This window comes from Peromyscus leucopus, chromosome 5 (genome assembly GCF_004664715.2).
Source record: "Peromyscus leucopus breed LL Stock chromosome 5, UCI_PerLeu_2.1, whole genome shotgun sequence".
Classification (NCBI taxonomy): Eukaryota; Metazoa; Chordata; class Mammalia; order Rodentia; family Cricetidae; genus Peromyscus; species Peromyscus leucopus.
The window spans coordinates 68,125,380-68,150,974 of NC_051067.1; the positions used below are offsets into that span (position 1 = coordinate 68,125,380).

General features: G+C 39.2%; 1 protein-coding gene across 1 annotated transcript in view; it reads right to left on the bottom strand.

Moving 5' to 3' along the window:
- Window positions 1–25,595, bottom strand: part of Nsun6 (NOP2/Sun RNA methyltransferase 6) — a 62,671-nt gene that overhangs the window by 16,477 nt on the left and 20,599 nt on the right. Inside the window, exons 7-8 of the mRNA XM_028870506.2 lie at window positions 13,543–13,662; window positions 3,586–3,730 (exon numbers count right to left, since the gene is read on the bottom strand). Coding sequence (XP_028726339.1) covers window positions 3,586–3,730; window positions 13,543–13,662 — 265 coding nt within the window. The remainder of the gene's footprint in view (window positions 1–3,585; window positions 3,731–13,542; window positions 13,663–25,595) is intronic.

Here is a 25,595-nt window from a genome sequence, read left to right on the forward strand (position 1 = left end):
GGCACTACTATACCTGTAATTTGATGAGGGTGATGGCAATGCCTAATCTCACCGTTCCCAATAAACTGTGATGGCTGTTCTTTCTTGCCAATTTGACTGGTTTGAGAAATACCTGAGACATTAGTAAAGTACACCTTGGGGTATGTTTGTGATGCTATTTCCATAGAAGATCCAATCACAGGGGCCCTAATCTAAGACACTGATTAATTCCTAATGTTGGGAGGCAGTAGAAGACAAGAGGGAGGACTAGCTGGAGGACACTGGGGGAATGGTCCTAGAGACAGTATCTTGCCCTAGATGTTATCCCCTTTTGCTCTGGTTACTGGTGGCCACAATGGACTGTTGGGATCCATCATGCCCTGCCTGCCACTATGGACTGAACGCCCAATTAAATATTTACTTCTTTAAGTTTCTGTCAGATACTTTGTTACGGCAACAAACATGAAGCTAAGACGGTGCGCGTAATGCGGGGAGGCAGAGGCAGGGGGATCTCTGTGAGTTCACGGCCAGCCTGGTCTACAGAGCACGTTCCAGGACAGCTAGGGATGTTACACAGAGAAACCCTGTCTTGGAAAACAAAACAAAGCCAGAAAGGCAAATACAAACTTCTATAATAATATACTGTAAGAACACATATGTTCTATTTACCAGAAGCTTTTCCTAACTTTAAAACCTCAGAGAAAGCACTAGGAGATGGAAAGACCACCCGTGCTCATGGATTGGTAGAATACTACTGTGAAAATGGCTCTTTTCTACAAAGACAACCACAGATTCAATACCAGAACCATCAAATTTCCAATGACATTCTTCACAGAAAAACCAATCCTAAAATTCATTCAGAAGCCAAAAGACCCAAATAGCCAAAGCAACCCTAAACAGAAACGCCAATGCTAGTAATACCAGCTTCACATCACACCACAAAGCTACAAAGACAGAGACACACTGGGACAAAGGCACATAGAAGCACACCAACCCAAGGAACAGAGCACAAGTCTGACACACACACAGCTATGGCTAGCTACCTCACTTCTGGCAAAGGTGTAAAATGTGCATTGCAAAGACAGACTCTTCAACAAATGGGGCTGAAAACTATAATGAACAGAAAGACAAGTAAGAGTGTCAAAGAGAAAATTCATTGAGTAGAAGAAAAATGATGTGCATCCAAAGAGGAATTATTTGAAAATATATAGTCAGAAGGAAAAAGGGAAAAAAGATAAAAAGTAAGGCAAGAAGTTCAAATGCCTGAGACTGTGAGAGACATCTCATCCAAACCACCAAAAAGAGTAAGTTACAATAATTTGTTTAGGGATACACTATATAGAAATATACAAATTATGCAATAAAAACAAAATAAAAATGGAGAACTAAGAAAAAATCTTGAGCTTTTAATGCAAAATGCAGTCTTTATCAGCTTCAAGTGGCCTGTGAGGGATATGTTTTACAGTAAAGTTGGTAAGTTGGGTGACCGAAACCTACAATGGGTAAGCAGAAGATTACAACAGCACACTAGAAACACACCTACTTACAAAAGAAGGCAGCAACACAGAAAGCAAGTGCATCTATAAATCACTTAGGAAATACAGAACAAATGGCTCAAGTCTTCGCCACTCAGTTATTTATTGGAATAAAATGGATTCAATATTTCAGACAAAAAACAAGAGTAGTCATACGTACTAAAAGCAAACAAAAAATAACTATTCATTGCTATAATGGTTCATCACTGTAACCTCACTGGATTTAAGGTCACCTAAGAAACTCACCTCGGGAAGTGTCAGTGAGGGTGTCTGTGGAGGCATTTCAGAGACGTTTCAATGGAGAGGGGACCCACCCTAAACCTGGCAGCATCACTCCCTGGGCTGAAGTCCGGGAGGAAAAGGAGGACAAAGAAGTGGAAAGCAGCATTCCTCTCTCTCTACCTCCTACCTATGATGTAATGTGACCAGTTCCTTCTGCTCTTGCTGCAACAGCTGGAGAAGCACTTGACACTGCACACACCTCCCGCACCATGATGGGGAGGTCATTAACACAGAGTCCACCATGATGGAAAACTCATTAAGACAGAGTACACCGTGATGGAAAAGTCATTAAGACAGACTACACTGTTATGGAAAAGTCATTAGCACAGAGTACACCATGACGGGAGGTTAGAAACCCAGGGTACACCTCCACAATGTGAAGCAAAAGGAACCTTTCTCTAGTTTCCTTTTGTCAGTGTTTTATCACAGCAACTAAACAACATAGTGTTTATCATACACAACCCAAAGGGGGAAAGATTTTAGATTGCCATTAATTGCTCTTCAAAAGAAGATTGGCCAGTGGGTATACGGAAAAGACGCTCACTACAACTAATGTAAGACATACAACCTGACCCTTATGAGGAAGTACTTATCAAAAGAAAACTAGAAGGTAATTTGGTGAGAGCATGGAGAAGAAAGGGAACACATGTACTGTTGTAAGAACATAAATTAATATAACCACTAATGAAGTGGCATGGTTCTTCAAACAATAAATACAACAGCTGTGTGATACAGCAATCATGCTTGATAGTGGGAATAAATGAATGGGAACTGTTGTGAGTTATCTACACTCCCGTGTTCACTTCAACACTTTTTATAAAAGCAATGCTACAGAACCAACTCAAGAGTCTACCAACAAGAAATGTTATGAAAAAAATGTAGTGCATATACACAATGGAATATTACTCAGCTTTGAAAAAAATCTGCCACTTACAATAGCATGGAAGAATCCAGAGGATAGTATGTTAAATGAAACTAAGCCAGGCACCAAAAGACAATTGTATCTGGAAGCTAAAAAGCAGAACATATTAAAGCAGATAGAGAGACAGTAGCTATCGGGGAATGGCTGGGAAGGACAGGGAGATACTCTGGAAAAGTTACTAAGTTTACCCAGACAGGAAGAGTAAGTTTTTACGACCTAGTGCACAACAGGATTCTACACTTAGTTGCTGTGGGATGGTCTGTATGTCAAATTGCTCTGATTGGTCAATAAATAAAACACTGGTTGGCCAGTGGCCAGGCAGGAAGTAGGTGGGACAAGGAGAGAGGAGAATTGTGGGAAGCAGAAGGTTGAGGCGGAGAGACACTGCCAGCTGCCACCATGACCTGCAGCATGTGAAGACGCCGGTAAGCCACCAGCCACGTGGCAAGGTATAGACTTATGGAAATGGATTAATTTAAGCTATAAGAACAGTTAGCAAGAAGCCTGCCACGGCCATACAGTTTGTATGCAATATAAGTCTCTGTGTTTACTTGGTTGGGTCTGAGCGGCTGTGGGACTGGCGGGTGACAAAGATTTGTCCTGACTTTGGGCAAGGCAGGAAAACTCTAGCTACACTTAGTAATAACATATACTGCTTTTCAAAGCTGTCAAGAGTAAATTTTGAGTGTCTTGCCACCTAAACATTATCACATTAAAACATTAACACAGACATTACATTAAACATTACATAGACACTAATACATTATCTTAATTACTTTCTGTCATTCCACATTGATAACTGTATCAAGATCCAATGAGTACATGTAATTATGAGAAGAAAACATGGAACAAGAAAAACAAGGTTACCTTCTGTGCCATCAATCATATCAAGTTTAAGTGCCTTTGTTGCATCAAAGCAAAATGCCCTGATAGAATGAAGTCCTAATAATGAAGCATTCTGCTTTAATTTTTCCACTTTATTCATTATTTTATCCAGTGCTATTACTTCTCCCTAAAAAATGAAAATAAAGCATAAATCCAAAGCAGTTATGAAAATCAGCAATACAAAATACTAGTGTAAAACTGTGGTCTCCTGCTTTCCTCCCAGGCCTGCTGAAATCTTTTACCAAATGTACATCAAATTTACATTGGCTGAGGGGTCTAGCTCAGGGTAGAAGGTTTCCTAGCAAGCACAGGTTCCAGAGACAGTTCCGAGCACTGAAAAAATCAATTCCTTAAATATTTAGTCTTTCCTTGAAACAAACACATACCTGTCAATTGTTCTTCCACGTAGCCTATCTTTAATCTACAGAAATCAAATTGAAAAAAAATATTTTCTATATTTTCAAGAAGCTTAGAAACACTCTTGAAGGTAAACATAAACCACCAATCTTGAGTAACTGCTTACCTTGGGAAAAGTGAGCTTCCAATATGAAACATCTAGCTTCAAGGGATTATATACAAATGAGTATCTGTAAAGTGGATCCTCGTCTTAATATTTTCAAGCTTCACAAAATTCTTTGAACTATGGTAACCAAAATGAGAATATCATTGGCCCAAACTTTTGTATACCACAGCAACAATGCTTTGAAAAGGCATAAAGTTCAAACACTCGTATAGGACACCAGGGTCAGGTGGCAACTGAGCAGCTCTCAACTTTTGTGAGCCAGTATGGTGGTTTGAATAAAACTGTCCTCCATAGGCTCATAGGTATTATTTGGAAGGATCAGGGTATGTGGCCTTGTTGCAATAGGTTTGGCCTTATTGGAGGAAGTGTGTCTTTGGGGGTGGGCTCTGAAGTTTAAGGAGCTCACACCAGGCCCAGGGGCATACTCTCTCTTCCTGCTGTCGGCGGATCCAGATCTTGGCTCCTCTCCAGCACCATGTCTGCCTGCATACTGCCATGCTTCTCTCCATGATAATGGACTAAATCTCTGAACTGTAAGCCAGCCTCAACTTCAATGTTTTCCTTTATGAGAGTTGCTGTGGTCACGGTGTCTCTCCACAGCTATAGAAACCCTAAGAAAGCCAGTAAAGGAAAGAATCCTCTCCAAAGAGGGATGAGGAAGAGGGTCAGAGTCACAAAGGCAGTGACAGGAACACAGCCCAGCAGCATGATCCCCAGATGACCCTGGTGAAGAAAGATTGGCAGTCCTACTTTTAGGACAAAGCCTAGAGCAGGTTTTGCTGAGGCAGTGCCTCTGGTGGTCAGCAGTAGAGGGGACTCCCAGTTGTCACTCCCTAGGACTCCCTGGGTGCTATCTCAAGAAGGATGCTATTATTTAAAATGAGCTACCCTGAGCCCAGAGAGCAGGCAATGGCCATGTCAGGGAATTTAAATGTAATCTGCTACGGGCCTGGGGGCTGGCTGGGCAGAGCAGGAGGGCCAGGAGCTGAGAGTCTGAAAAGTGTAGGCTGGAGGAGTCTTGCACCAGAACCTCTGCAGGCAGGCATTATGTCATTGAGTGGGAACAGCAGTAGTGTCTGGTGGACAGAGCCTAAGGTCAAAGGGTGGCTGGACCTCAAGAGCCACCTAGCACCCCTCAGTGTTGTAGATCCTCAAGAACTCTGAAGTGCAGATGATTATGACTCAGGAGGTTTTGAAAGTATGAAGACACGTCCTCCTTCTGTACAGATCTTAGAGCTGTGGTTCTTTCCCACAGTCCCAGTGTGCTTGGGAGACACCCTTCAGCTAGAATAGCAAAAGATAAAATCCAGAGCTTTCAGCAGAGTGAAGATACCCACATGTGACTGCAAAGCTAGGTGGCCACCTGAGGTACCTGGTGTGCAAAGGGAAGCTACTAAAGTCAAGAGAGCTTGGTGGGAATCAGGAGCCAATACAGGTTCAACAGCAGAATAAACCAGGGTAAAGACAAGAGGCCACAAACTCATCTGACCCACTCACTGCCCTTAGTCTCTGTCTCAAGGACTCCAGAAACTACTCCAACAATTTCTCTTTTTTCTTTTGTCCCCTCTGCCTCCTTTTTTTCTTCTTAGCACTTTTTAGCATCATTTTCACTTCATTTCGTTTTAAAACATTTCATTTTTTATAGCCCTTCATGAATTTATTTCACATTTTAATACATTTTTTATTACTAGAAAAATCTATTTTGTTGTGTTTTATTCTTTTTTGTGTCCTGTTCTCCTCCAATTGTTTTCTTTATAGCATGAGGGAATCATGGAGTTGGCCTGGGCTAGCTGCCTTAAGAGGCATTCATCACAAGTTTTTCAGGGTAGAGTCCATGGCTCCTGGGGCACTGTGTGCCTTTTAGTTCCTGAGAAACTGAGGCACCCCCACAGGCAGTGAAGCATGCAGGTCACTTGTGTCTCTGTTTCCCTTAGAAGTCACTGACACATGCAGAAGTTTGATGGACAATTAAGTCTTAGACATTATTCTTATATGCCCTGTATCAATTACAACCACCACTGTCCTGGCAACCACCATGTTATTCTGTTTTGATAGGGGTATAAAAAGCCCGATTGCTTGGAATAAACTTGTCTCAGCTTCAGTCTTGTTGAGACCCCTCCAACCCGGCCTGGTTTTCATTCCCACTGACCATATCAGGACACCCTGATTTGTAAGTAAGTGCTGGTACTTACACTAACATTTCTTCTTTACCTTTTAAAATAAAAATTTATGCTTTCCACTTTTACTCCTCAGCTTCCCTCTATCTAATTTTGCTGTTAAAGCACCTCATTAATGGGAAACCTTACTTCTTGTGTTTCACCTATCCTGTGCTATCTGTTCCCTTGTTCTCACAGCGTGTCTCTCCACTACGGCTCACTTCCTTCCACTCACTAAACCTCACTTCCTCATCTTCCCCTTCCTCTCCATACCCTTCGACCTCACTGATCATCCCACACTTCCCATCAGTACCTTTTAATTTCATAGTTCTCTGTTTTCTCACTACTTCTGCACTCAAGCTGAGTACTTTTTAACTGTGTAGCGTCTTCTGTCATTCTGTGTAAGTTTTACCATTTTTCTCTTTCATGATCATTGATAACATAAATACCAATGGCTCCAATAGATTTTTAAGGGTATTTCTATATCTTACATGGTTTGACATTGTTGCTCTTCCAGCAAGGCATCATTTTCTTCTCTAGGCAGTAGTAGAAAAGAAGCCTTCACTAGGAGGATGTTCAATAAGATCCCCAAAGAAAAGCAGAGCTGTCCAGACCAACCAATGAACAAATCATATCACAGATACACAAGAAACATGCAAAGCCAGGCAATGGGGCTTGGAAAACACCAGATGCAGGAGGACAGCTTCAGAAGTTTGCTTGCAAAATGACTGATGAATCAAAGACGAAACAAGCAGGCAGATTAATTCAACCCAAGACATACAGGAAAGTCACCAAAATGAAGGAAAAGGTGTTATGGAAGAAAAAGGAACATGATAGAAAAATATATCAAGAAACTGATATTTAAAATAGCTGGGCTATGGTGGCACATGCCTTTAATTCCAGCACTCGGGAGGCAGAGCCAGTTGGATCTTTGTGAGTTCGAGGCCAGCATGGTCTACAGAGCAAGATCCAGGACAGGCACCAAAACTACACAGAGTAACCATGTCTTGAAAAATTAAAAAATAAATAAATAAATTAAATTAAAAAAATAAAATAAAAACTCAGTGAATCAAATAAAATATACCTGAAAAGCATCACCAATAGTTTTGATGAGACAGAAGATTATCAGTTATGGAGAAAAGGGTCAAGGAAATATTAAAGTCAAACATCAGTTTAAAATAAAGACAGCATAACTTCAGCATTTAATAACACATGTAATAAACAGACCAAACCATAAATTCATGGGATTGAAGAATCTGAGATAAGCATTCATAATATCAAAATAATCTATTCAATGAAATTACAGCAGGAAACTTCCCAAATACAGAGATTGAAATGGAATCCGGACAAAAAAAGCTATTTGGAAACCCAACTAGACTTGCTCAGAGAAGAATCTCTCCATAACTTCTTACAGTCAACATCAAGAGCAAAGAAACAATATTAAAAGATACAAAGGAAAACCTCGTCAGCTACAAAGACAGCCATATCAGAATAACACAGATTTCTCACTAGCAGTCCTAAAAGCCAAGAAAACATAGGATAATATATTTCAAGCCCTCAAGATAAATGACTACCAAACAATATTGATGAATCTAATAAAGTTATTAAAATTAGAGAATAAGGACATTTCAAAATAAGCACAAATTTAAGCAACTCAAAACCACTAACAAGCACTATAGAAGATATAGAAAAAACACTACCCACAGAAGAGAACAGTCTCAACCAAGAGAGAATAGGAAGGGATCAATTTCTTAAGAGGAATGGATAAAAAAAGGAGAACTAGGAAGAAATCCATCATATAACACAGTTACTTAGCATACCCCTGATAGTTAAAGGGAGAAAGTAAGGCACATCAATCCAACAAAGCAGAAAACAACCAACAAAATTACAAGTATTAGTTGGGCTGGCAAGATGGCTTAGCAGGAAAGAAGGCATTTGCTGCCAAACACGGCTTGGTGGATGGAGAGAAACCAATAAGACTTCTAACCTCTGCATGAACATTCATTCCACCAGTCCTGAACAAATGAATGTAAAACAAATTAATACACATCTCTCAAATTATATAAGTGCATTAACACACCAATAGAGAGGCAGACTAGCTGACTGGATAAAAAAACTCAGATCCAACTACATATTATCTGCTGTTCCCAAGAAACATATCTCACTCACAAAGATAACCATACACAAAGGTTCAGATGATGAAGTACAACCCATCAAGCAAAAGGAAGCTGAAAGCAAGCTCGCATTCTGGTATCTGACAAAGCAGAGTGTAAATCAAAATTAATCAGAATAGATAAAGAAGGCCACTGCACATTATGAAAGGACCAATTAATCAAGTTGATGTCATCATATAAATACATATGTACCACCAACTTCATAAAACAAACATTAGTCAGCATAAAAGGCTACACGGGTCTTCATATAACAGCTCTAGAAGACTTAAATGTCTTACTCTAGTCTTTAGATAAATTATCCAAACTAAAAATCAACAAAGAAACCCGAGTGAAACTGCATCATAAGTCAAATGGACTTAACTACATAGTACCTATAAAAATATCCCACCCAACACAAACAGAATATACATTCATCTCAGAATCCCATGAATCTTCTCTAAAATCAATATATTCTAAACCACAAACCAAGTTTTATCAAATATAAAACAGTCAAAATAATTTCTTGTAACTTATCAGATTGTACTACAACAGAGCTAAAATCAATAAAAGCAACTACAGATACTGCTCACATACATGGAAACAGAAAATCCATTTGTGAGTGACTGGGGTTGATATATTGTGCACCCCAATAAACTTATCTGGGGGTCAGAGAACAGAACAGCCACTATATTAAACACAGAGGTTAGGCAGTGGTAGCACATTGCCTTTAATCCTAGCATTCCAGAGGCAGAGATCCATCTGGATCTCTGTGAGTTTAAGGCCACACTGGAAACAGCCAGGCATGGTGACACACACCTTTAATCCCAGCACTTGAGATCTCATGTCTTGCTTGGGAAAGACACACATGCCTTTAATCCCAGGAAGTAATGGCAGGAAGCAGGAAGGTATATAAGGCATAAGGACCAGGAACTATAGCCTTTTAAGTTGTTAGGCTTTTAGCAGCAGTTCAGCTGAGACCAATTCGGGTGAGGACTCAGAAGTTTTCAATATGAAGATTCATGGAAACAGGATCTCATGAAAACAGGATCGGCTGAGAAGTTGGCAAGGTGAGGTTACCTGTGGCTTGTTCTGTTTCTTTGATCTTCCAGAATTTACCCCAATAGCTGGCACTGAGTTTTTTATTAATAAGACCACTTAAGATTCATGTTACAAGTGACCAGTACACCATTGAAAAAAAATCAAGGAGGATTTTTTTTTTTTAATTAGAAAAAAATTAAAATGAAAAGGAAACGTATCAGAACATTTAGGACATAGCTAAGAGAACTCTGTGAAGAGGAACATTTTTGGTTGGTTTTTGCTATGAGCATTTACATTTAAAAGAGATCAGAGTTCTCAACTACATAACTTCATGATACTGCTTGAGGTCTCAGGAATGTAAGAATGAGTTCAGCACAAAGGCAAGAAATAACAAAGGGCAAAAATTAATCAAACGGAGTCTAAAAGAATAAAACATAAACTCAACCAAAAGTTGTTTGAAAAGATGAATAAGATTAATAAGCAAGCCCTTCCAAAAGATCAAGACTCAATACACTTAAAGAGAAAAAAAAGATGTTATATCAGATGGCAATGAAATACAGAAGCTCACTAAAGAATACTGTGAAAACTTATGTTCCAAAGACTAGCAAATCTAGAATAAATGGGTAAATTCCTAAGCACATATGATCTACTAAAATTAATTCAAGAACTTAAGCAGATCCATAGCAACCACTGAGACTGAAGCAGTAAAAAGACTTCTAACAAAGAAAAACCCAGAACTAGAAAGCTTCATACTAAATTCTACCAAACTGTTAAAAGAGAGCTAAAATCAATGTTACTCAAACTCTTCCAATGTCAAACTCATTCTTGAAGCCAGTATTGATTGTCCTTGTGCTAACATCAGGTAAGAGCATGACAAAGAAAACTACAGACCAATTTCTCTGATAAACACAGACAAAAATCCTCAAGAAAATACATGCAAAGAAAACTGAATGACATTTGCAAGAAAATGGATGGAAGAAGATATCATTACGTTAAGCAAAACAAGCCATATTAAAAAATGCAAGTATTACATAGTTTCTCCCATATGCAGAATTTGTGTGTGTGTGTGTGTGTGTGTGTGTGTGTGTGGGTGTGGGTGTGTGTGTGTGTGTTCATCATGAAAGTAGAAGGGGACCATAAGAATAGACAAAGCAATTTTAAAGAAAGTGGGAGGCAGGAAAAAAGAGTAATGGGATTTATGTGACATGTAAGCAGAAGCAAAGATGATTTGTGGGGAAAGGGGGACAGCATGAGAGATGGATGGGAAGAGCAAGGGATAAAGGAGATGAAGAAAAACAAAGTATAATGACAATTATGTAAGGAAATGTCATAACAAAACTAACTTAAGATATATTAACCAATCACACTTAAGCCAAAGTCATATAGTCACAGTTTTAAGAACATACTGAGTCATCTGGGTGAGATTTTGAAACACACTATTAAGTAACAGTGCATACATGGTGGATTAACTCTTCTGTATATTTTCTTGTCTTTTAAAATATATATATATATCACCCTTACATGTCTCGTGCATCAATACTATAATACAGAAATTTTCTGGTCACATTTCATTATCATCAGGGCTTAAAAATAAAAAATCCAATACCTTGACAAACAGGTTGCATAGGCAAAACCTTGGCATTTAAGGTGACCTAAACAGGAAAAGTAGGGGGAAAAAAGGGAAAAAAAAAAGCCAAATAAGGCTCAACTACACTACAGAGAAAGAAAAACTTTCCTGGCCACGTTCACAAATGCACAAGTCTAGAAGTTGTATGTATATGCTTGCTTAACTAATAACAAAAAATTAAAAGCTGCAGAAAACTTGAAGTATTCAACACAACCTTCCACTCTAGGACTAGGCCATATTGCTATTTTTGGCTGATAGCAAGATGGTGGACGGGATATAAGAAGATACACAAAAGTGTTTGGACAATTGACAACAGCCTCAACTACTGCCCTTTGCTTGGCAGGTCCTCAGATATTAGCAGGGGAGAAAAACACATGGACCAGAAAGGCAGAGCATCTTAGCTGTTTCAGTAGAGGTTGCTTGCTAAGAAAAAACCATAAAAACCAAGCAAATGAGCTCATCCACATTACCAGAAGCACCAGTTTATCTGCAGCTGACCAGGTGCATGACTAGACCCTTCAGACTAGCTCAATCCCCTAAACTGCCTCAGCTCAACAAACATTTAGTTTTATGCCACCAGGGCACTGTATTTTTAAGCAGAATCATAAAATCATTGCAAATGGATTCATTTATAAATATTCTTTCTGTTTGGAAAGATTTATTTTACTAGAGAAGATAAAATGTCTAGCGAGTACAGCTTCTTAAGTGTACTTGCCTGGCTTGTACAAAGGCCCTGGTTTCAATCCCCAGCATTAGACCCACATCCAAGCAAACTGCTTTTAACAAATACAACCAACATATCACAAATTATAGGCAGATCATCACGTTTTTTAAAGCATATTGATAATCACATCTAAGTTCTGAGTAAACTGAAAAAGTATGTACATTAAATGCTCCATAAATTAACCCTTGACTTACTACCAGCTATCATCACGCCTTGGCCTCCCAAGTGCTCCATGTACAGGCTACACTCTCAACCATCTTATCCTGTACCACATCAGTCACTCCCTAACTATATACACACCATGCTTCTCTGCTGCAGATTTATAATCTCTGCCATGGTTAAATCAGTTCTCTGTCAATTTCTCACCCACCCCTACACAGCCAAGAGCATGAATCACATCAACTAACCTCACCATAAAGTTCTGACCCCTTAGTAAAAAGTGGATGTGTCCCTATCTCATTTTTTTAAAGATTTATTTACTTATTATGTATACAGTGTTCTGTCTGCATATACACTTGCAGGTCAGAAGAGGGCACCAGATCTCTTTATGGATGGTTGCGAGCCACCATATGGTTGCTGGGAATTGAACTCATGACTTCTGGAAGAGCAGCCAGTGCTCTTAATCTCTGAGCCATCTCTCCAGCCCCCCTATCTCATTTTTGCACTCAATTTCCTAGCCTGATATTTCACACCTCAAAATTCTCACTCTCTCCCCATCCTCTTCACATCTGTTCACTTTTCTTCCTATTTCATTGAGAAAACTGAACGAGCGTGAGAGTGCCCAGTGCTGGGGCATGTGTTCATTTCACCAGCACTTACACTCATGTGTGGGATTTTCCTTCTTGTTTGTAGAGTTAACTGTTTCATGATACCACTTAACGTCCCCTGCACGTCAAATTCTAGTCCATGTCTCCTATTCAGATGTTATTTCAGTCATTCTTCTCTCTCCCCGATGTATTCAACTTCTCACTTGAATATCCCCATTAGCACACAAACATTATCAAAGTACCCACACTCCTTGAATTCAGTCTCACTGCACTGCCCCATTCTCTGCACGATACATTTTAGCAAGCATTTAGTTTTGTAAAGCCTGAAACAAGAAAGGCAGCAACAAATGGCTGTGTTTCTTCAATTGAAGAAAAATGAGAACAACATTAATGAGTTTTGAACACAGAGAAAACCAGCCCATAATAAAAAGAAAGCTCTTTGGAACACACACACACATAGAGAAAAATGCAGTAAAATTTGGATGAAAGTTATCTAGGATCAGACTTACATTTGTGATAAGGAAACACTATCAGGACTATATTCTTTTGTAGATACACAACTGAACATTCACATATATGTGAATCTGTTTATTGATACAGAATATTTGTGCATACAGACCATACATACGATGTCAACACTGATAATATTCTCTCAAATTAATTTTAATGGCAGTTTATATCTTAGTAGTTCATCTAAGTACAAACATCTCAAAATTAAGAGCATGAAAAGGTCTCTTAAATATTTCAGCTAAAAAGTCTATAAGGAACAAGTCTATAATTGTATTAGCAAACGGACTATCTCGAGATTGGCCTCACAAGTAACTGTCAACTGTACTGAATGTAGAAATGACATAGCTGAAGAGTCTTTCAGTTAAACACCCTTGTTACCTAGGTTACTTTCAGTGGCCATGGTAACTATCTGAGAGGAGCCTGCCATGAAGACATTCTCACCTGGTCCTGCATCAATGCTGCAATATGTGTAGTTTTGCCCCCAGGTGCTGCACACAAATCTAGAATCTTCTCTCCAGGTTGAGGATTCAGAACATGAGCTACAACAGTAGATGGTAAATTCTGTAAGAAGAAGAAAAAAAAAGACAGGGTGTTGGCAATGTAGCCTCTCAACTCAATATACAAACACACATAACACTTTTGCATTTACTGTTTGGAGAAACGAAGGACATAGTTTGGAAGAAAATGCTTTTTCCAGAGAAATACAAAGAAAGAGGCATCAAAAGGCAAGAAGACCACAAATTCCCTAGAGGTTTCCCCACCTGCTCTCTGCAGTGATTTTAGTAATCCTAAGAATTGAAAGGGTTAGCTTCTGCCAAACTCTTAGCATACCCCACGTGATTTCAAGATGTAACTGCTTTAGTTATCATCCCCAAGCTACTTCTTCAGAAGTTAGTTACTGAATATCAGTCAGGAAACTGTACCACAGCTGATGAGATGGTTCAGTGGGTAAAGACACCTGCTGTGAAGCCTGCAAACTTGATTTTGATCCCCAGGACCTACATGATGGAGGGAAAGAGCTAACTACCACAAGTTGTCCTCTGACCTACACACACATGCTTTGACACAGGTGCATGCATTCATGCATGCATGTACACACATGCGAGAGTGTGAGAGAGTGCACAAACACATTTAATAAAAAGAACAATACCCATTTTCTTCAGTTATAAGCCAAAATAAATACAAAGTGCCCAATTTAATATCAAACTTTAAAAACAAACAACCACTGGCATGGATTACTGAATAATAAAGAATATTACCTTGCATCAAAATTCATATTATAGTTCAGGAAGGCTTTCATATTTTCAAAGATGTTTTGAAAAATTACAAGAGTGAATTTTAAACTCAAAATGACATGGCATTACTCATCTCTCTAGTGGCTCAGAGGGAGAAAAGCCTGCTATGAAACCCACATTCAAAAGCAGCATCTATAATCATCCCAGCTTTCCTAAGGAGAGATGGGAGGTGGAGACAGCCATCGAGCAGCTCAGGGGCCAGCTAGCTGGAGACAGCAGGATGGCAGAAACAAGCAAGACCTTGCCTGCCTCACCAAGGTGCAATTTTAAAATTAGACTTTGCAATTAGGAATTTTTTTCTGGATCGCTTCATTTTTAAAAGGAACTCCCCAAGAACAGACCCCAGGTAGATAAACGTTCAGCTCTATATGTAAAGTGGCATGCTGTAATTTATAGAGTCCTGCTGACTGCTGTGACGGCACTGTAAAACCTACTACACAGCACGATTCTGTGTAGACTGACCTAGGAAGGGCAGTTCTCATCTCTTGTATTATCGCAAATGAATCCCTGAAACCAGAAGGAACATAGCAAGCCAAGACTTTCAATAGCTTCTTAGCTTTCAAAGAAATGAAGTGTGCTGACAACTACTTAAGAGCAAAAAGGATTTCCAAGTTGTTATTGGAGTAGCAGAGTCTCTTCTCATCATTTGAAGTGTGTGTGTGTGTGTGTGTGTGTGAGAGAGAGAGAGAGAGAGAGAGAGAGAGAGAGAGAGAGAGAGAGAGAGAGAGAGAGAGTGTGCGCGCGCGCATGTGTGCATGCATGCATATTTTCTTTCTGAGAAAAGGTCTGGTATGCCACCCAGGACAACATAACAATACTTACCCTTCTGCCTTAGCCTCCCTGTGTGATTTGAAGCTTGTGAATAGTATTTTAAGACAAGTATTTACAAATAGAAAGGCACTCAGCCTGACTTGGTGCCTCTCCCGCACTTTCAGTGTCTACCCTTTAATCAACTGAATACCACAGTCACTTGAGTGTTCACAGCTGTCTAAAGAGCCGTCTGTGTTCTTGTACCACTTTGCACAACTGTCAAACTTTTCCATCTGTCACAATCTAGTACAGCTTTAAGAATTAAACAATGATGATAACGAGTTTTTTTAATTCTACATCTTAAATGTGGGCCATTGAGATGGTTCAGCGGGTAAAATAGCTTGCCACTAAGCCCGATGACCAGAGTTCAATCCTCAAGTCCCACATGGTGGAAGAAGCTGTCCTCTGACCTTTACACATGGACCACAGCAACAAATGTCCCCTCCAAAATTATGAATATATAAATATAATTTTGGGTAAAAGTTACTCTTCTGGTTTTTTTTTTTTTTAAACTCCTTAAGAAAACTACTGTCTTCCGATTCTGGCCTAGATTCAACCAACCTATTCAGGTTCTCCTAGATCAAACAAGGTCTAGTTAAGAAGTTGGTAACTAAGAAACCCAGTGGCTACACTGTGCTGTGATAGCAATTTTCATTATCCTTCCCGGCCTCCATTCTGAGCTCTCAGGCTCACTCTTAGCCCTGCTGCATGCCTCCTGCCTACAGGAGCAGCCTGCCTTTAGGAAGCCCTCCTCCCACATCACCTCGACTCCTGCTGCCTCTTAGTGCAAACCCCAGTGGCCTGGCTCTTTCACTACTGCCCCTCTCAGACTTTCTTCCAGCTGCTACCATACTTGCCGAGAATCCATAGTGGGCAAATGCACCAAAGAATGAAACACCCACCCAACAAAGACAAGACCAGATATCTATGCCAAGAAACACCTCAAGCATGCCTAGTTCCCAGCAAAAACACAAACATGAACAGCCAAAATAATGTGTCTTCTCCAGGAGCCAGCAACCTACTGCAGTAGACCCTGAAACATGCAATTTAGCTGAGCATAGAACAAGGACTTTAAAACATAAGTTATGAATATGTTCAAGGACCTTAAGAAGGATATGAGCAAATGTCTTAAGACATAAACAGTTGAATGAAATAATGAAAACATTTCAAAACATGAAAGTAGAAACAGAATCACTAAAGAAAACACAAACTGAAAAAAAAAAAACAACTGTAAATGAAAAACTTAGGAAGTCAAAGAGAAACCTCAGAGCCTCACAGAAAGCCTCACAACAAATTACACGACAAGGATAGAGTTTCAGGATTGAAGACCACGTAGGAGTTGAACAACTCAGGCAAAGAAAACATTAAACCAAATAAGTAAATAAATAAATAAAATCCAGGAATAAAGTCATGAAATCCGGGACACTATGAAAAAACCAAACCCACGAATAATAGGAAGAAAGGGGGGGGGGACCCAGATCAAAGCCACAGAAAATACTTCTGACAAAACCATAGATGAAAATTTCCCCAATCTAAAGAAGAAAGTGCTTATCAAGGTACAAGAAGCATGCAGAACACTAAATAGGACCAGAAAAAATAATAATCAAAACACTAAATGTACACAACAAAGGATATTAAATGTCAAAAGGGAAGAAGCCCAAGTCACATATAATGCAGGTCCAATAGAATAACACTTAACTAAATGGATGGAAGTAGAAAAAAATCATCCTGAGTGAGATGACCCAGAAAGACAAACACAGTATGTACTCACTTATAATTAGATATTAATTGTAAAGTAAAGGATAACCATGCTACAGTCCACAGACCCAGAGAAGCTAAGCAACAAGAAGAACTCCAGATCTCTCTGGGAAGGGTAACTAGAAGAGATTTCTTGAGTGGACTGAGGGTGGGTGGGGATGAGATCTTGAGTGATCAGGTTGTGGGCAGGAATGGAGGAGGAGAATACTGAAAGAGCATTTCTGGGTCAGGTAAAAACCTGGCTCAAGGAAACCTCCCAGGAATCTACAAGGATAATCCCAGCTTAGACATGTAGCAATAGCAGATATGTAGCCTGAACTGGCCATCTCCTGTGACCAGACTGGTGTCTAACCAATTGTCATCAGAGAGGCTTCATCCAGCAACTGACAGAAACAGATACAGAGACCCAGATATCCATAGTTAAACATTTGGTGGAGCTTTTGGAATCCTGTGGGAAGACGGGAAGAATTATAAGAATCAGAAGGGTCAGGGACACCATAAGAAAATCCATAGAATCAACTAACCTGGGCTCATAGGGGTTCACAGAGACTGAACTGCCAACCAGGGAGCCTGCAAGGGGCTGACCTATGTCTTCTACATATATGTTACAGTTGTATAGCTTGGTCTTCTTGGGGGACTCCTAACAGTGGGAGCAGGGGCTGTCTTTGACTCCTTTATTGGCTTTTGGGGTGCTATTCCTCATATGGGGGTCACCTTGACCAGCCTTAATACAAGGGGAGGTGGCATAGTCCTATTGCAACTTGATATGCCATGTTTGGTTGATATCCATGGGAGGCCTGCCCTTTTCTGAATTGAAACAGAGGAGGGATAGATGGGGGGGAGGCAAGAGAGGAGGTAGGGGCTAGGAGGAGAGCAGGGAGGGGAAACTACAGTCAGGATGTTAATAATAATAATAATAATTATAATTATAATAATAACTATTAATAAAAATAATGCCTGACTTCTCAATAGAAACTCTGAAAGCCAGAAGGGCCTGGACAGATGTTCAACAAACTGAGTCTAGAGATATCAGTCCAGATATCATACGCAGCAAAAAACTACCATTCACAACTGATGAAGAAAAATATTCCACACACATATACACATACAGAGACACGAAAATAAGCAATTTCTATCAATCATTTCAGCTCTACAGAGGCACTAGAAGGAAACCTGCAGTCCAAAGAGGTTAACTAGACCCAAGAGAACACAAGGAATAAACAATTCTATAACAATAAATTAGAAGGGGAAAAATGAACACCAGAAAAACAAAGTAATAGGAATCAAGAAACTCCCTTCATTAATAATTCTCAATATTAATGGTCTCAATTCCCAGTCAAAAGACACAGTCTGACAGATTGGATTAGAAAACCAATCCACCTTTCTGCTTCATCCAACAAGGATCATCAAGGATAGACATGACCTCAGGGTAAAAGGATGGAAAAGGAAATTCTAGGAAAGCAGATCCAAGAAGCAAGCAGGTGTAGCAATTTTTAATAACTAACAAAATGGATTTCAAACAAAAACTAATCAAAAGACATAGGGAAATACACTACATATGCATTAAGTAGAAAATATACCATAAGAATATTGCAATTCTAAACATTTATGTACCAAACACAAGGGCACCCATATTCATAAAAGACACAATATTACAGCTAAAATAACATACTGACCCTCACATAGTAATGGTGGATGACTCCAATACCCTACTCTTGACAATAGACAACTCATCCAGACTAAAACTAAATAGAGAAATGCTGACATTATAAACCAATGGATCTAACAGATATTTACAGAACATTTCACCCAAACACAAAAGAATATACCTTCTCAGCACCTCATGGAATTTTCTCCAAAATTGACCACACACTCGGAAACAAAACAAGTCTTAACAGATATAAGAAAGTTGAAATAATGTCCATCATTCTATCTGACCACCATGGATATCAACAGCAGCACAAACAACAGAAAGTATACACACTAGTGGAAACTTAACTCACTACCAAATGAAAAAAAAAATGGGTCAAGACAGAAATTAAGAAGGAAATGTAAAACTTTTTAGAATTGAATTAAAGCTGGGCGAGGTGGCACATGCCTTTAATCCCAGCCCTCAGGAGACAGAGCCAGGCAGATCTCTGTGATTTCGAGGCCAGCCTGGGCTACAGAGTGAGTTCCAGGGAAGGCACAAAGTTACACAGAGAAACCCTGTCTCAAAAAACCAAAACAACAACAACAAAAAACAATAATTGAATAGAAATGAATACATAAGAACCCCAAATTTGTTGCGCACAATGGTGGCAGTTCTAAGAGTCAAGTTCATAGCATTAGGTACCTACATCAAAAATCTGGAGAAATGTCACATTAGTGGCACAGACACACCAGAACGCCCAAGAACAACAAGAAAACATAACATACAAAAACAGACGGCAAGAAATAATGAAACTCAGTGTTAAAATCAATGAAATGAAATAAAAAAAAAATAAATGAAGAGTTTGAGAAAAATCAACAAGATTGACAACTCCCTAGCCAAATTAATTAAAATTAATGGGGAGAAGATCCAAATTAATAAAACTAGACATGAAAAGTGGGACATTACAACAGACATCAAAGAAATTCAGAGATTCATAGGACATACTTTAAAAATCTGTATTCTACCAAACTCAAAAACTGAAAAAATACCAAAGAATTTCTTGATATATGACCTACCAAATTTAAATAAAGATCAAATAAGCAACTTAAATAGACTCATAAGCATTAGTGAAACAGAAGCAACAATTAAAAGTTTCAGAACCATAAGAATCCAGGAACAGTTGGATTCAGTGCAGAATTCTACCAGACCTTCAAAAAACAATTAATGCCAATACTCCTCAAATTATTCTGCAAAAAAGAAACAGAAGGTCATTTCCTATTTCTTTTTGTGAAGCCACTATTATCCTGATATCAAAACCATACAAAGACCCAACCAAAATAAAATCATAGCCCAATATCCCTTATGAATACAAAGGGATGGAAAAATTCTCAATAAAGTACTTGCAAACCTAATCCAAGAACACATCAAAAAGATTTCTAACATGAGCAAGTTGGCTTCATCCCTAAGATAGAGAGATGGTTCAATCTATGTAAATCAATAAACGTAATCCACCACATTAACATACTGAAAGAAAAAAACCATACGACCATCTCATTAGATATAGAAAATATCTGACAAAATCCAACATCCCTTCATGACAAAAGTCCTAGCAAAATATGGAATATAAGAGACATACCTCAATGTAATAAAAGTAATTTATAGCAAGCCTACAGCCAACATCAACTTAAACAGAGACTGAAAGCATTTCCACTAAAAACAGGAACAAGATTACTCTCTCCATACCCATTCAATATAGTCCTTAAAATCTTAGCTAGAACAATAAGACATCTGAAGAATATCAAGAAGATAAAAATAGGAAAGGAACAAGTCAAAATATCTTTATTTGCAGATGAAATGATTTTACACATAAAAAAGCCTAAAAATTCCACCAGGAAACTTCTAGAGCTGATAAACACTTTCAGGAAAATAGCAGGGTACAAAATTAACACATAAAATCAGCTGCCTTCCTATATATAAATGACAAACTAAAAAAAAAAATCAGAGAAACAACACCTTTCATAAGCCTCAGTAAATAAATAAAATAAATTGGGACACCTCTAACCAAGAAAGTGAAAGACAAGTATAATAAAAACTTTAAGACATTGAAAGAAAAATTGAAGAAGACACCAGAAAATGGAAAGATCTCCCATACTCATGGATTGGAAGGATTAATAAATGTGAAAATGGCCATTATACTAAAAGCAATCTATAGATTCAATGCAATCCCAAAAAAAATTGGAATACAATTTTTCACAGAAGTTGAAAAAGCAATTCTAAACTTCATATGGAAACACACACACATGCTGAATAATAAAAGAACTGCTGGAGATAAAACTATCCTGATCTCAAATTGGACTACAGAGCTATAATAATAACAACAGCATGGTACCAGCATAAAAACAGACATTTTTATCTAAGGAATTGAATTGAAGACCCAGACATAAGTTCACACACCTATGGACACCTTGTTTTTCATAAAGAAGCCAAAAATACGCACTGGAGGAGCACAGCATCTTCAACAAATGGTGCTAGTCAAACTGTATGGTTGCATGCAGAAGAATGAAAATACATCCATATCTATGATCCTGCCTCTAACTCAACTCCAAATGTACTACAGACCTCAACATATGACCAGATACTCTGAATCTGATAGAAGAGAAAGTAGGGGATAGTCTTGAACTCATTGGCACAGGAAAGGATTTTCTGAACATGATACCAATAGTACAGCATTAAGACTAACAATTAATAAATGGGACCTCATGAACCTGAAGAGCTTCGGTACAGCCACAGACACCATCATTCAGACAAAGCAGCAGCCTGCAGAATGGAAAAAGATACATCTAATAGAGGGGTAGCATCTAGAATATACAAAGAACTAAAAAAATGAACATAAAGAAAACAAATAACCCAATTTAAAAAAATCAGGTATCAATCTAAACAGAGAATTCACAAAGAATGAAACACCAAGTGACTGAGAAACACATAAAGAAATGTTCAATGCCCTTAGCCATCAGGGAAATGCAGATTAAAACTACTGTGAGACAGCTGGGCAGTGGTGGCGCATGCCTTTAATCCTAGCACTCAGGAGGCAGAGGCAGGAGGATCTCTGTGAGTTCGAGGCCAGACTGGTCTACAGAGCAAGTTCCAGGACAGGTTCCAAAGCTACACGGAGAAACTCTTGGGGGAAAAAAAAAAAACTCTACTGTGAAACTTCAACTTACCCAAGTCAGTGCCCAAGGTCAATAGAACACATGACAGCACTCGCTGGTGAGGATGTAGGGAGAGGGAAACACTTATTCATTGCTAGTGGAAGTGAAAACTGGTACACACCCCATGGAAATCAGTATGGAGGTTCCTCAGAAAGCTGAAAATTGACATACCACAAGATCCAGCTATTCTACTCTTGGGCATACAGCCAAAGGACTCTACATCCTACTCACAGAGATGCTTGCTCATTCATGTTAACTGCTGCTCCATTCATAACAGCCAGAAATTGGAAACAGCCTAGATATCCATCTGATAAATGAATAAAGCTGGAAAAAAAACATCCTGAATGAGGGAACCTCACATCTCAGAAGATAAATAGTCTATGTTTTCTCTTATATGTGGTATTAGCTTTTAAGCTTTTGAAATGTATGCTACAAAACAAATAACATAGAGGTCAGGTATCTCATAAGGACTGGGGAGAGAGGAAAGGCTTTCCAAGGAAGGGAAACAGAATATAGTGTTATGGAGAGATAAAGGAAAAAAGAATAGGAGAATTAAATAGGGAAGGAGATGGGAGTGAAGGGTAAAGGCAGAGACATGGGGAGGGACAACTAACACTAAAAGGCTTTTGAAAAAACATACAGAAACCTACTGTAGAAGCTTCCTAAGACAGACACATATAAGAAAGGAATCTAAATGGTGACACCAAATATAAAGGAGACAATGCCCCAACTAGGTAGCTTATGCCACCAAGTAAAACATGCAGTGCAAGGGACGGGTTACTTCTTGTCATGTCCTTTACCACAGGGTCTCTACAGAAACTCCCCAACATCACAGACTCTTGCCAAGGCTATTGGTGGTTTTCTACAACCTGACGGTAAAGCACTGTTGCTGAAGACAGCTGTGGTGGTCTGAAGGAAAATGGCCCCAAAGGGAGAGGCACTATTAGGAGGTGTGGCCTTGTTGGAGGAAGTGTGTCACTGAGGTGGTGGGCTTTGAGGTCTCCTATGCTCAAGCTATGCACAGTGTCACAGTTTACTTCCTGTTGCCTGCAGATCAAGATGTAGGACTCTCAGCTCCTTCTCCAGCAGCATGTCTGCCTGTATGCTGCCATGTCTTGCCATGATGATAAGGGACTAAACCTCTGAACTGTAAACCAGTCCAGTTAAATCTTTTCCTTTATAAGAATCGCCATGGTCATGTTGTCTCTTCACAGCAATAGAAACCCTAACTAAGACAGAAGTTGGTACCAGGGACTGGGGTATTTCTGTGATAGGCTTGACCATGCTTTTGTTTGGAAGAATTTGGTCTTTGGGTGTTTGGGTTAGGAAAGCAGTGGAATGCTTTAAGCACTGCTTTATGGGCCATAATAACAGGAGCATGGAAGACAGTGGTACTGGGAGTTATTTGAACTGTGAGGACCTAGATATTGTCTGTGTGATATTTTGGTGAAGAATATGGCTGCTTTTGCCCTTGTCTGAAGAGTCTGTCTGAGGCTAAAGTGAAGAGATTTGGATTAATTTTGTTGGCAGAGGAAATCTCAAACAGCCTAGTACAGACTCTGTCATGTGGTTATTAGTGTTCAGGCTTACAAAGATTTATAATGAAAAGGAAAAAGTTGAGCAAGGAAAAAAATGAAATGTACAATTTGAGGAGAAAGGGAGCACCAGAAAGTGGAATGGAGCTAAATCTTGTGATCAAGGAGACAAACAGAATAAGAAATGGAATAAAGAGAGTGGTGATCTCAGGGCAAGATGTCACCCACCTAATTTTCCAACATGTGAAAAGGAATTCAGTAAAAGCTTAGAGCAGGGTATGGTGGTGCACACCTTTAATCCCAGCACTCTAGAGGCTGGTGGATCTCTGAGTCTGAGGCCAGCCTGGTCTACAGAGCCAGTTTCAAGACAGCCAAGCTTAGGCAGTGAAGCCATATCATATACGACAACAGAAACCCTAACTAAGACAACAACTCTTACACGTCATCGAATAATTGAGAAGTCAAGCTAGTACCTAACTAGAAGCTTCACCTCCACTGCCTAGCAGTCATGGTGCTGGAAGGTACTCTGTATGCTACTAAAGGAGAAAGGTAATCATCAATATCACCCAGCTGCAAATCTTACAACCTAGAACAATGACCTGCCTGCAAGACACACTGGTGCAAAAATGGCATAAATGTTCCAACTAATTTTTATTGGATTTCAAGTCCAGTCCATAAAATGGGACCCATACTTAACACTACTAAACTTGCCAAGAACCTGAGTCAGATCATGGTCCTAGAGATATATAAATACTAATAAATACTATTTTTCTGCTAAAGGAACAGAATAATAAAAGAACTCATAGTGACACACTGCTATACCCATAGATCAGTGCCTGGCTCAACCTTCATCAGAGAAGCTTCTTGCATAGATGGAAATTAACAGAGATCCACCAATGGTCAGTGTGAAGACACTGCGCAACTTTCAAATACTTATCCCTAAACAGATGTCTTCATCAAAGTCCTCCCCACTCGAGGCTCAAAAACCTATGCAAAAAATGAGACAGAAAGACTGTAAGAGCAAGAGATGATGCTACAGAAAGTTTCTTCAAGACACAACAGGGCTGATATACATATGAACTCACAAAGAGTGTGGTGGCACACAAAAGACTTGCACAGATTCAAGACTGACAGGGTCCCACCACTGAGAGGAGGAAGTGGACATGGGCTCTCACTTCTAACCAAGAAGCTATCTGCAATGGATACCTGCTGGTAAAGGAAAACTGATTTTCTCCAACAGTATCTCAAAGGGTATTTTTTAAATCACATACCATGGCAGGCCCTATGCCCAGGAGTAAGTAGCTGGTTAACACAAAACAAACTCAATGGTATTTCTGTAGACTTCTTGTTTCATTTTGCTTTGTTTTAAAGTGTGTGTGTGTGTGTGTGTGTGTGTGTGTGTGTGTGTGTGTGTGTGTGTATGCTTGCTTGTATTGTGGGACTTTTTAGGGGTATGTTTCTCAGTTTTGTTGTTGTTTATTGTTGTTTTTGCTTGGTGTTTTGGTTTTTTGAAAGAGAAAGAACATAAAGATGGACAGGGTATGGAGGTGGGGGGAACCTAGGAGAAATTGGGAGTTGGAGGGGAAAAACACGATCAAAAAATATTGTATAGAATTTCTTTTTCACTTGAAAAAAAAAATCTGCTAGATCTGAACTAGTTTGCAAAGAGAAATTTGATAGAAAAAGATGAATAAATGTTTTTAGACCAACTAAACTCTGGCCACAAAGCCATAAAAACAGCATTTAGAATACTTAGGAAACACAGAAATTGCTTAGACTCTAAGTGGTTCTTAACCTTTCTAATGTTGCATTCCTTATTATACAGTTCCTCACATTGTGGTGACTCACAACCATAAAACGATTTCATTGCTACTTCATAACTGTAATTTTGCTATTGTTATAAATCATAACGTAAAAATCAAATAGGCAAGATACCTGATATGCAACCCCCAAAGGGGTCACAACCCACAGGTTGAGAACTGCTGACTTAGAGCCTCCATTTTACCAGCTCAGACTGGACTAGGGCCTGCATCTTAAATGAGCCCTGTACTAATGTGTGTGTAGGTCTCCAGGAGCCATGTCTAAAGAACTAGCACAAGTTTGATTCAAAGACCTGGGTTCAAATTTTGGCTTTGCTATTTCTGTCTGTTTCACAGTCAGCGAGGCAGGCATTTAGCCCACTGCCTGCCACATACTTTACTTTGTTAAGCCTCTGTTCCATTATCGATGACCTTAGAGATTTTTAAGTGGTCCA